This window comes from Chlamydotis macqueenii, chromosome 3 (genome assembly GCF_036417535.1).
Source record: "Chlamydotis macqueenii isolate bChlMac1 chromosome 3, bChlMac1.mat, whole genome shotgun sequence".
NCBI classification, from domain to species: Eukaryota; Metazoa; Chordata; class Aves; order Otidiformes; family Otididae; genus Chlamydotis; species Chlamydotis macqueenii.
The window spans coordinates 92183377-92196218 of record NC_141558.1 but is presented as its reverse complement, the minus strand read 5'-3'; the positions used below and the strand labels follow the sequence as shown (position 1 = coordinate 92196218).

Sequence of the window (12842 nt, the reverse complement as noted above, 5' to 3'; positions counted from 1 at the left end):
TCCAGATATTGCAATTTTTATTCTTAGAAATTAGTCTGTAAAAGACTGATTTGCACCTAAAGTATGTGTTTCTAACTACATACATTGAATCCTTTTCATAAACTCAAGAAACTTTGAATTTAGATCAGGATAAACAGTAACAGCATCGTGAGACAGTCCGGAATGCAACTTCCTCTTCCCCATCTCTAAAATTAACTTCCCTCTTTGTACTTCAATTTAATAACTCTATTGTTTTTTTAAAAGCTTAGCACATTTCTATCACCATTATAAACACTAGCATCCCCTGAGGCACTCTTCTGCTGTAAATAGACACAGAATATTCTGTATATGGAGTGGGGGGTGCTAACAGACTAGTAAAAATAACAGAGGAAAAAGCTCTATCAAAAGCAAGCTGTCACATTGCTCAGAAAAAGACTACTAGCTCATACAATTAACCAGCATCACTGAGTGTTGAGAAAGGAGCATTTCCATATAGCAAAAATGAGCCATCTTAAGGTCATATCAAACTCTGTAGATCCAAAGCTGTCAGTAGGACAACATATAGCTAAAGAATGAAGGGATCTGCCATTTGAAACTATTTGCATATCGCCTAATTTCAAATAGATAAAAGCATTCTAAACACCAAAATACGAAGTATTATAGACTTCTTCACTATAACCTTCGTGGTACAGCACTAATCAATAGTAATAATCGGTTATAATACTACAATCATTTTGCCTTTGCCCTTTTTTTTCTTTCTGAACCTATAAGGCCTTTCAGTCAAATTCTATGCCAGATTATTTTTTTTTTTTCCAAAAAAGAGATTTTAAACATGAGGCAACCTTAGAGGAAGCTGGAATTACAAACTTCAGAACAGATAAAACCTAGACACAGCAGATACAGACAAGGGGATTTGTAAAAAGTTCTCTCCTGTCTATCATATTTTTAAAGGATGGGGTCTTTCCTACTCAACTCTGAGTCCACCAAACAAAACATGGCAAATGGGCACCCTTTTTTTTTTTTTTTTACTGTGTTCAAGCAATATCCCTTTAAAGAAATAAAATACAGTAAAACATCAAAAGAGCATAAAAGTAGTATCATCTGCCACAGCCCTCAAAACTAGAAGCAGTTAACATCCCAACCTCCCCTTCGTCAGAGGAAATCTATTTCCATGCCTATTGGCTCAATTTCTGTAGAAGTATCAGGCAGGGCAAGTTGATCCAAAACTATCCCACTATCAAGTCACAATGTAACAGCTGAAAAGAGGCAATTAACCACCAACTCCCATCAAGTAAAGCATTAATGCTGACTGCAAGTATACAGTCACTACAAGCTGGACCCAAGAATTCAGCAAGTACTGTTTATGAATCAAGTAACTAACAACAGAGACTCTTTAGTTGTTATTCTATTTAGCAAACTGTCAATGACCATTTACCCTTGGCACACGTACCAAGCTGAGAGGCAAGACTACAGGCTCAAAGCAATGAGATGTGCAGGAAGAAGTGATACGAAATCATGACATTAGTCTTGATTTGGAGAAGTACACGGTGTAAGGGGAAGGAGTTCTGGGTATCAAAAAAGCAGGATGGAAGGTCATATTTTTTCAGATATGTTCACTTACCAATGAATGCAGTCACTTTTGGATTGATGATCCCACTTGGCAGAAGATGAAAGTCATACTCCACAGAATCCACAACAACTGTATGCCCCGCATTATTCCCTCCCTGGCAGAGGAGAAAGAAAAAAAATGTTAAAAGTTTTTGATACTAAAGACAAATGAACACAAAGTATAGAGATGGAATGAGCTGGTTCCAGCTCCTGTTCCGCAGTTTTCATTTGTGTTACTGACAAAAGATCTTTCAGAGATCTCCTCCTCCCAGGAAATCAGCCGAACTTGTTTTGTCATACTCAACAATTTCAACTTCAGTATTATCTGTCATATAGACTTTAGTCAGTATTTTGGTTCATGAAAGGTACAAAAGCTTGGAGGAAGATTTAAATGTTTGTAAAAATTATTAGACAAAAGCATAAATATTCTAGATCATGCAAACATTTCTAAAAGCCATCATTACTTTTACTATGTTCCTATTACAGTTATGGAGAGGAAGCATTAAAAGTGGAACTGCAATCTTAGCAAAGCAAATAAAAAAGAAACAAAAAAAACACCAGTTAAACCGAGTATATCAAACTATATAGTTATTGTGAAACAGAAGTCTAGCTGCTTGGCAACATGCAGGCTTGCTGTTCTGAATTTTGAGTGTTTTTCTGTGAATAGGAACCAGCAAAGTTAACTTGTTCATTCTGCACCTCCTCACCGATAAGAGAGGCCTGCAATAGCACAAGTCACTTATATCTGAAACATGCTGTTAAGGAGTGAATCTAGAGGCAACCAAGACGACTGTGGTTTCATAAGTTACCGGAAATCATTTACATCAAACTAACACTTAACATTTCTAGCTTTTTTTCATTACCACAAAGAGAGTATTAAGAGATTTGTTAAACTGTGAAATATGTCTAAAATCCAAAAAGAAGCCTGTAACCAAGTCTTAAAGAGGGTCAAGATAGGCTTATGAAACTAAAAAGATTACAAAATAGTTACCAAATACTCCCAGTTCTTGTTTGTTATAGTTTTGAAAATAAGCTTACACTCTCTTGTGACTGAGTCATTTGTCCAAGACAAGGTTACACACAAAATGGTTCTGTTCGTTGTAACTACAGGAACATCCTTTACAGGCCACCTTGCACCAGATATAAACAAACTGCTTCACAAAAGGAAGGCGTTAAACCAAAGTCTTTTAATCTCAGCCTTCTTTCAGCACAAGATAAACTGAAGAAAGGCATTACGTGAAAAGAAGAAGAAAAAGAGAAACTATATGAAATACTAAAATATGAAATTATAAATCTGAAATATTTCAGAATAATGTATCACAGAAAATCTTTTCCAAGCAAAGGACTCAACAGCTATTCACTACTCCTACAGCATGAATGCAATACATAAAGCCATATATCTGACATTACAAATATAGCATATTCTTACATACCAAAGATTTGTGCCAGTTATAAACACACATGCCACTGGTAAAAGCCTAATTTCACTGAAGTTAGCAATGAATTCAACATTATTTACTTGAGGACTTAGAGCCATTCCACCTCCTTTGGAAACAGAGGGAAGACTTGCAAACCTTCACCCAACAAAGGAAATGTCTGAATTTAAGAAAAGTTTAAATAATTTAGTAATACAATGTAGAGTTTTTCCACGTACTGAAGAGTACCTTGAAGAAGTTGTAAAGATTTCTGAATGCAGATGGTTTTCACTTCAAATGCTATGACTTAATCAGAGAATGACAAATTTTTGATTTGCAACCTGTGAAACATATTGAATGCATAAAGCAAACCTTTCAAGTGTATTACTTTAAGAAAATAATAAATGTTCAAGAATAACCTTCCTCCTCCTCCTCTCATCCTTTCTACTCAACAGTAGCTGTTAAGAAAGATTATTTAGTGGTCTACCAACTCTACATTTGTATCTTTGATTTAAAAGGATGTTAACCAGCCGCATTACCAGGTAGATCCATTTCAACTATTTTTGAAATGCGATGCTGATACTCCCAAGCTACTGCAAGTTACTAAAAAAATAGGTAATATTCTAAGAACTATTAAGTTATACACATACATAAAATATACAAGCTTTTTTTAGTAAGAAAAGACATTGGTTTTTCCACTCAGTGTTTGAGAACCTAAGCAAAACCTTTCTTAGAGAAGAAAGAACAGTTATGTACTAAAGTAGCATTTACAGTCAAGTATATCTGCTGAAAGTGGTAGTTATCATCTTCCTCATCAGATTCCTTCAAATTATTCCTTTCTATTAGATCCACTGGTAATAGGAGTCTATAAAAATTTAACATGAGCACTGAAGTGCTCTAAGTGAAAATTCAATAAGTAGGTCTAAGTACAACACTGAAGTACTGAGGTAGTAGTAATTTACAAATGGGAAGAGGAGTCCAAACTCTTCCAACGCAGCATAAATAAAGGGGACTAACCCATAAGCAACACTAAGATTACTGAATAACTATCCATTTGAAATCCCCTACTAACTGGATTACTTAATTTCATGTTTTGCTTCTCAATTTATTTTTTTTTTTAAAAAAAAGGTTTTCTAACATCATGAATGTCAAATAAAGAGAAAGAAAAATTGGCCATTGTAGAGATTAGATAACGATTAACAATAAATTCTTAGTCTCTCAAAGTTTGCTAAGCTACTCGTGCCATTCAGATGTGGTAACTTAAAGTTCAGTGATCACGTCTGCTTGAGTAAGTTGTACAGCACGCGTACTCAGACTCTGCTAATCATGAGAACAGAGCTGCTGGGTTTTGGTGGCATCAAGATTTCTCCCTTGCACTGCTGAGTGATGCCAATGTGTGTTAGTTCCATGCTCATTGAAAAATATCACATGGCTGACAGAATAAGAATGGCATTTTACCTTTTAAACCTTGAACTACGTGCACAGCACAGCTCATACTTCATCTAGAAGCAAACTAGCTATATATACTTCTATATGTTTACTGTGAGCAGTTACACTCTTGCTAGAGACTAAAGTAGAAAACTTGACATTATGTGTGATGAACCACCATCTGAACATGCTCTTACTTAGGCCATACTAATACCTCAAGGTTTCCAAATGCTTGTTTTTAGATGAGATTCAAATTTGAATCTCAGAATTCAGTTCTTTATAGTATTATGATGCCTATGATGTAAAAAGATTGAGTCCCAAAAGTGCTATTGATAGCAGCCGTCTGGCAAAACATTAAGTCAGTCCCCATACTGCTTTGGATATCATTGTGTCAAAATGTGTCATTTTGAAAAATATTTTTAATTTCAAACCATATCTTAGGAGACCATTAAAAAAGAGCATTTCATTAACTCAGTTTTCAAAATTCTGCTGTTGATTTTCAGGTGAGCTCTACCCTAACCGCAGAAGTCCAAGTGTATAGTCACACAGTTAGGAATTGTAATATACTAGAAGAATGGTTCACACTGTACGCTTACAGTGAGCTAGCAGCGAAATGTACACATGCTGTGTGCTCAGACATTGCACAACACAGGGCTGGTAAACAATTCTAATTACAGAAACCTGAACTCAGAGTTCTAGTGGTGGTGGGGTGGGTTGTCAGGTTATGAGGTTTGGGTTTGTTTGGTTGGTTTTGGGTTTTTTCCCTCCCCCAGAAACTGATAATGACAGTATTCATAATGCAGGCAACTATTGCCTCTGGGCATAATTCAGGGTATAAACTGACAAAGTCACACCTGGCTATATGGATTTCTCACTCGTCCTCCCTAATCACACTAAACCAAAAGGGACCAGTTAGATCATTCAAGCTAACACTCCTTTGATTCAAATGTTCAAACATTATTAATGGAGAACTAACTGTGGAATTTATTTTCACTATTAGTTAAACAAAGTTCATGCTCAAATGATCTTCAAAACATTGTATAAAGCTTTTGCCAGAGGGAAATAAAGCTATACAAGTCATTTCTTGAGGCTGGCAGTACTCCCTAGTTAACTAAATATAGTAATCAGTCTACCATATCTCAGTAACCTTCTAGGTACCCAAACTACAAGAGTTCTCTCCCAGCCATGTGAATACTGAAACACCTACCTTAGGCCAACACAGACAAAAAGGCCAAGTGTGTTTTTTTTTTCACTGATGCATCTCACAGGATGTTACAATATCAGATACAGTACTGTAAACCCGCAGATCATCTGCCAGAAATGCAGAATCAAAATTTTGAACCTAAATAAGATTACCTCTCTTAAAAGTCATTTAAAAACCTTTTTCCTCTCTCCTTCCCAAACTTCCTATCTCTGTCAGTTTAAACAGCTATTAAGAAAAAATTGTAATTTTTAAAATTATAAAAAAACCTATAATACTCTAAGCACTAATCACTGATAATTAATCCTGATTTTTATCCTACCAACAACTGTGTATATTTATTTTCTTAAACATACAATTACTACAGAGGAGACAACTTGGGTTTTGCATACTTAAGTATACCCCTGCACACATCCTTCAAGTTTGGATACATATAGCAGAATCCTTACACACCGTGAGCTTCTCATTTCAATAGACACAATCTAGAATATCCCAACATTTTTTATTTTAAGTCTTTTCATTCTAGAAGTCATGCCAAAAGTATCTGCTAGTTACCTGAAAATTTTCTTAGGACAGCATCATCCCTGAAACATACCCAGGACATAAAGTCAGACAACAAACATAACAGGAAAACAGGTGTTTATTGCCCAAAAGGCTCCATCACCTAGCGTTCAAATACTGTGAACTGGAAGTATATTGTTGGGAATTATTAGGGGGGAAAAAAAAAAAAAAACCAACAGAGACTAAGCACTTCATCAATTTAATATGCATAATGCTTAACTTTTGCTTATTTAACACAGAAATATCTCTCTAGATTAGGTTATTACTAGGCTATTTAGGTAAGAATATAAATTATCTTCTCCCTTATGTTCTAATAAAGCTCACTTGGAAGAGAGAGCACTATCAGAAAAAAAAACAACAACAACAACAAAAAAGCATCAAACCATTTCTCATCAGGTTTTCTTTACCTTAGAAAACAGCCTCTGGACTTGGGCTCATTTCATCACAGAAAACTGAGTATATAGGAAAAATAGGCACACACCTTACTAAAGAACAGAACATAAAACAGATTCTCCATCTAGCAACAAAGCAGCTACCCAAAACAGAGAGCAATAAGAACCTGTAACAACATGCTATACTCCTAACAAAAGGCTTAGTACTCCTGAACACAGCTTACTACTCCTGAAGTCCCAAGCATACCTTGCTTAGATATAGCTCCATTTATTTGTGCATCTCTACCAAGGCACAGCATTGAAGTTTTAGCATACTCGGAGGTTTCCAAAATTGGATTTTCAGAAGTCAGCACTCTTAGCACTGCATTTTGAGGTAGACTTAAAGTTAAAAGCGTTCCATTCATTTGTCCTTTCTCCTTTCCTTGCACTATTTTCTTCTGCTTGTATCTTTCAACACAGTATTTGGAACAGTTCTCTCTCCTCTCCCTAAGGATTCTTCGGTGCCCAAGGGATCCGCCCTTTCAGCAGCCCACAGCCTTACGGAATTACAATGTTAAACTGTGTCTCTAATTGAATTTCCCCAACTTTTCAACTGCCAGGAGCATGAACTTCCTAATACAAAGTAATACATATACAATGTTGTCCTTCAGTAACTTTTGACTTTGCCTCGTAGCCAATATCTCGGCCCATGGTTGCTGATCAGAACTTGAAAACAACATACCAAAGTCAGGGTGGTTTGTTTCACGGTTGGACCCACTCTCCATTTTTCAGATTACCAGTTGGTGCCTACACTGCTGCCAGCAATGCTGAAGGAGTAACTGCCACCAGGTGACATTCGACATTTGTGCTGATAACAGGGGAAAACACAAGCTTGCTCAAAATGAAGGGAGAACCAAACACCTTTTTATTTCCCCCCAACAATATCAGTTCAAACAATTCATGGAATTAAGTTAAGCATCTTAGAAATAGCTGTTTTAATCATAGTCTTGATGCAAAAAGAAAAAACCAAAACAAAACCGAAAAACTGTCAGCCATAAAAGTTTCCTAGTACTCTTATTTAAAGAGGTTTTGGTTGGGGGGGGGGGGGTTCGTTCGTTATTGTTTTGTTGTGGTTTGGCTTTTTTTTTCCTTTTTGACTTCTGCACATATCCAGCTCAAAAGGGTGCCAGTTGGATTGGAACGAAAAACATTTATTTCCATTTATTTGGACACACAGTGTGAAAGTCAGGAACAGCAAGCATGAACTTAGGCACTTCAGTATATGGATTTAGTTTAGGGACTTTTTAGTTTGATGCTCTAATGGATGAACAATTTAAAATCCTATTAAAATACAGTAGCCTACCACCCCCCACCACCATGATCCTGACACTATGAAAGTCATTAAGTGGAACAGTGAAAGTAAGATCAGGCACAAGATCATTACTCAGCCTATAATACTTCAAGCAAAACCTGTTGTTTTAAGGTAAATAAACGCATAAGCTTTTTTAAAAGGCATTATTCCAATTTTACTGGTGCATTATGCTTAAATCACTTCCTTGAAAAAGCATATGATCCCTGACCACTAGCTGGCAATCTTGAAATATCCAAGCTATTCAACATGTAGAACAGCTAAGTATACAGGACTCTGACAGAAAGGCCCATACTAATAGATAAATTATCACACAAGTACTGCTAGAATGACAGCAAACATGGTAAAAAAAATTCCCATATTTACCTACTTTCTAGAAACCTCATTCCAAAAACATTCCCTATGAAATACCACTTTTGAAATATTCCTTTTACAGTGGTAAACTGCTCAGAGATATAATTATTTTTAAAGCAAACAAAATTTTTTTTTTCTTTCGCTTGCTAAAGATTAAGTAGCCTAAAAATCCTTCCCAGTATAAGCATCACACCCAAGAATCGGCATCCATATATTCAATTTTGATAGGTTGGTCAGTACTACACACAAAACAAGATACTACTCTAAAATACACCTATCCCAGCAAATACAACAGAATCAGTGACACATGCAGAGAGGGGACAAAAGATAGCAAAAGCAGCTGCAGGTACTGCACATCTGGGGGCTGTTTGATAAACATTCTTAGGAAACACCCTTTTTGCAATAGTTCTGAGTGCCTGAAAATGCTAACATGGAAGGAAAAAAGTCATTATCTGCTAGTTGACATTTTACGGGAACCAAGCTTGAAGTTTCCATCAATCAAACAAGGGACTTCTGCTAGCCAAAAAACCCCACTATCAAAGAACTGGAAGGCAATACTCACCACAAACAAGAACTCATGCACACAACACAAGTACACCAGTTACCACAATGCTGTACCATGGTCCAGAAAGTATGACTGGAAAACATACTGAATACTAATCAATAGTATCAGAGGACTAAATTTTAAACATACTGACTGAATAGTATTTTTAATAGCACATCTACAGTAATTTTAAGGTAAATAATTTCAGCACCTCCCCTATCTATGCAAAACGGCTTATTTTCTGTTGTGTTCTATAGCTTTTAAATATCTTAACTGCCAGCTGAAGTATTTTGGGTAAAGAATTGAATAGAACTAGCAACAATATTAACACAAGTACCTGACTACAGTTTTATGATATTTTTTTTTTTCCTTATAGCTCTGAAGACTGAAATATTTTTTAGAAGTGTAACTCTTAGCAAGGTGTATTCTGGAGCCAAACTGGTAAACTCAAAAGAATGTACGAACAGCCTTGAAGCAAGATAAGTCTTCTCACTCTGAGCCTTCCCGTACCACAAGAGCTCTTCAGCTTGTTACATTCTGTCCCTGCATAACAGCTTCCAAATCATGTATAAAGCACGGAGAAGGAGCATTCGTAATAATATTTAATTTATTTTATTTAATTTTTCTTCTGGAATTGCATTGCCATACTAGTCAAAAGCCCCCAAGGAACATTCATGTATTGAGCTGATTCACTGGACAAAGAAGAATCTTTTTTTTTAAGTTATGGCAGAGTCTTGATAATTTAATGAAATTAATTTGACAAAATAGTAATGACTTATGCCTGTCTTCAGAAAGTCTAATTGAGGACTACTTCATCAACCTTTCTGCATCATGACCTTTATTGTCAGGATTAGAGAGAGATGCTCTCTTTCGACAAAAAGATTATTTTCTTGCTGAATTAAAACAGTTCAAGGAAGTTTACCAGGTAAGACTTCAGATTTACAGTGCTACAGCCACTACCAAAACTTAGCTAACAGAACACTCAAGTCGAAATAACCACTGCCTGGGGTTTTAGCTTGGGTATCACTAACTATGAAAGCACAACCAGAATGTTTCCTAAGAAGTCATTTATTCAAGAGTAATTGATTCAAAGAATAAATTACTTGGCTTTCCATAAATATACTTCAACAATATTAATGTTTACCAAAGACATAAATATTTTAAATTTGAAAGAAAGAAATTAAACCGGGAGTTACAAGCTGCAATATGTTTTATATGTAATGCCCGCTAACTTAAGAGCTCATCTGAAGCTAAGTGAAGCCAAGGACTGAGGAAAAATGGAACCTCAGTCCATTTTTCCAAAATTTTCCAGAAAGACTCTGAAAATTATACAAAGCCATACTCAAATGCTTATAGAGAAATCCTGACCCAGAACTTTTTCCTCTGGTGACTTTGCTCAGAAAAGTTCCATGCTCCTGGATTTGCAGGCAATCTCACTGATTTACCTGAAAAGTATGCAAAGGACTTGACTGCTTGTCTTTCCAGTTTAAGAGAGAAGGATTTGCAGTTCTTCCATTTTCCTGGCACATGGGACTCTTCCAGGAAAAACATACACACTTAATATGGCCATCATTCTCTGAAAGACCCTCACTCTTAATCTTAAATTCATTCTAGCTTCAAACTTCAGGGTTTTCCCTTCCTTTTTTTGGAAAAAAAAAAAAAGGTGCAAATAATCTAATAGAAAACACTAATGTACCAACTTGGATAATCAGCAAAACAAAAAAGGAAAGCAGTGTTGCTTGCTCACAAACTGAAAGTAAAAATACTACTCCTCGTTTAAAAAAAAAAAAAACCCAAACCAAGAACAAAACATTCTCTGCTTTTTAAAACCTTTGTGTAGAACACAAAGAGCAAGAGTAACTGTGTGCCATATGTGCCAGCCCAGGAAATCAAGGAAGTGCATGCTTAAGTACGAGGCATGTGTGCATACACAAGTAGAACATGCAAGTAAGAAATCACACAAAAAACATAATGCATTTGAAACTAAGATGGAGGAACAACAGCATATCTTTCTCCATTTTAGATCTACATAAATTGAAAATACCTATTTTATTTTCAGAGCATATCTTCATTAGTCAAGTGAAGACTAGACATTAGTATAACCACCAGAACAGTTAAATCCATTTTTAACACATCAAGACCAGAGAGCAGTTCAAACCCTGATGCCTCACCTATAGCAGCACTCTCGTACCTGCTAAGATTGGTCGATGTTACTGCAACTTTACCTAACAGTGGAGGTGCATAGGGAAAAAAAGATTTATTAGAAAAGCAGCCTGAAATTACTGTTAAAAGCACATTGTGAATGGCTCTCTATACTCATATTAAATATAAAAGTATTTAAAGCAGCTCTGAAATACTGACATACACATTTAAGAAAACTATCTACCCAAAAAGTCTACAATGACAATCACTGCCTTTTCTTATGACATGATCATGCCAAGTTGTCTATCTCAAAAATATGATGCCTCAGGGTAGAGCAAAGTCTTTCAAGTTATCTCCTCTAGCATAGGAATTAGTTGTCTAGTTTGAAGAGATGTTATCTCATGCTACGTTAAGGAAGAAGCCATACACTCCTTTCAACTCTCCCCATCAGATGTGTGTGTGCATAATTTTTTCTACAGTTTACTTTTATTGCTTCCACATTCCAGCATTCATTTTTAGCTCAGGGCAACCACTGTTGTTTCTGAGCTAGCTATACAAGTGACTGCCAAGTTGGGCAAGAAGCAAGTCAATGTTGCTTTGGCATCATATAGTTGTAAACATTTTCATTTAACTCTTCGATGAAAAGTCAAAAATACATCAAGAAAGCTGGATACTACCATTACTTACAAGAATCATAACAAAGGCTCCTTCTTGCCATAATCAGATTCTGGGAATGCTGAACACAACTTTAAAAAGTTGATCAGAGTCCAGCAAAGAGACATATCTGAACCCCTATGATGTACCCTAACTAGACAGCTTTGCAATTACTAGGCTATTTGCTTCTCATTTCAATACATATTGCCAAAAATCTATTTTGAACATCAGATTGCAAATCAACCTCCTTTAAAAAATAATAATAATAATCAAGGTTTTGATAACTAATTCATTCTCTCACATCCCAGATTTTGTGATTAATTTCTCGCTTTCTCCCCCTTCCACTCCTAATGAATTAGCAGCTAACAAACTTGACTGCATAACCTACTCCTGGATTTCAGCATAAACAACTAGCAATTTTCTTCCCTGACAATCCATTCATGTTTGAAGGATCTAAACCTAGTTCAAGGAGCCACCACGTTATATACTTAATAAAAGTTTCTAAAACTTTGGCTAGACTTCCAAAGTTTTTGAACATGTAGTACAAGAACTGTTGCATCAGAACAAGATCAAGAGTGTGGTTTGAGGCAGAATATGACAGAATAAACACATTATGTTTTACACATTCATCTGTTCTCTCCTAACAAATAAAAGAAAACTTAGGTCTCTTCATCTCAAAAAACTCCATACTCTACACTGACAGCACTTGCTCTGAGGAACTGCTATTGAAAGATAATATTCAGAAAGAGTCTTGAGCTAAGCTTGGCTAAGTTTCACCCGATGTGCAAAACCTCATACTGTTGCACTGCCTATATGTATTAGGTAGAGAACAGGATTCATTATCCAAGTCCAGAGTAAAGATCAATCTATCCCTAAGAGTGAGGCAGGCAGAAAAGGAGCAAGAAAAATGTTGAAAGCACAGGTTGGTCCAGTACTACATTGCTTCAGTGCACAAAACCCCATCCATGTTTGCTACATTTCACGAGAATATTTAAGAAAGCATATGAGAAACAAAAAGTGACTTTAAGAATATTTACAGAGAACATCTTCCAAATGTATGAGGCAGTACAGTAGAAATAAAAAATGTATTTGAAATCTTAATAAGCTGCTATACAGTACTGTACCTTAAGCAACCAAACACAGTAAGCTTTTGTAGTAACTGTAGGACTGAAAGAATAGTAAGAAACTAGCAGATCAAGGAGTAATTTGCTCTTTA

At 35.9% G+C, this 12842-nt stretch overlaps 1 protein-coding gene across 1 annotated transcript in view; it reads right to left on the bottom strand.

Moving 5' to 3' along the window:
• The window catches only part of ADSS2 (adenylosuccinate synthase 2), a 38402-nt gene that overhangs the window by 19824 nt on the left and 5736 nt on the right, over window positions 1-12842 (bottom strand). The window contains exon 2 of the mRNA XM_086745355.1: window positions 1601-1703. Coding sequence (XP_086601481.1) covers window positions 1601-1703 — 103 coding nt within the window. The remainder of the gene's footprint in view (window positions 1-1600; window positions 1704-12842) is intronic.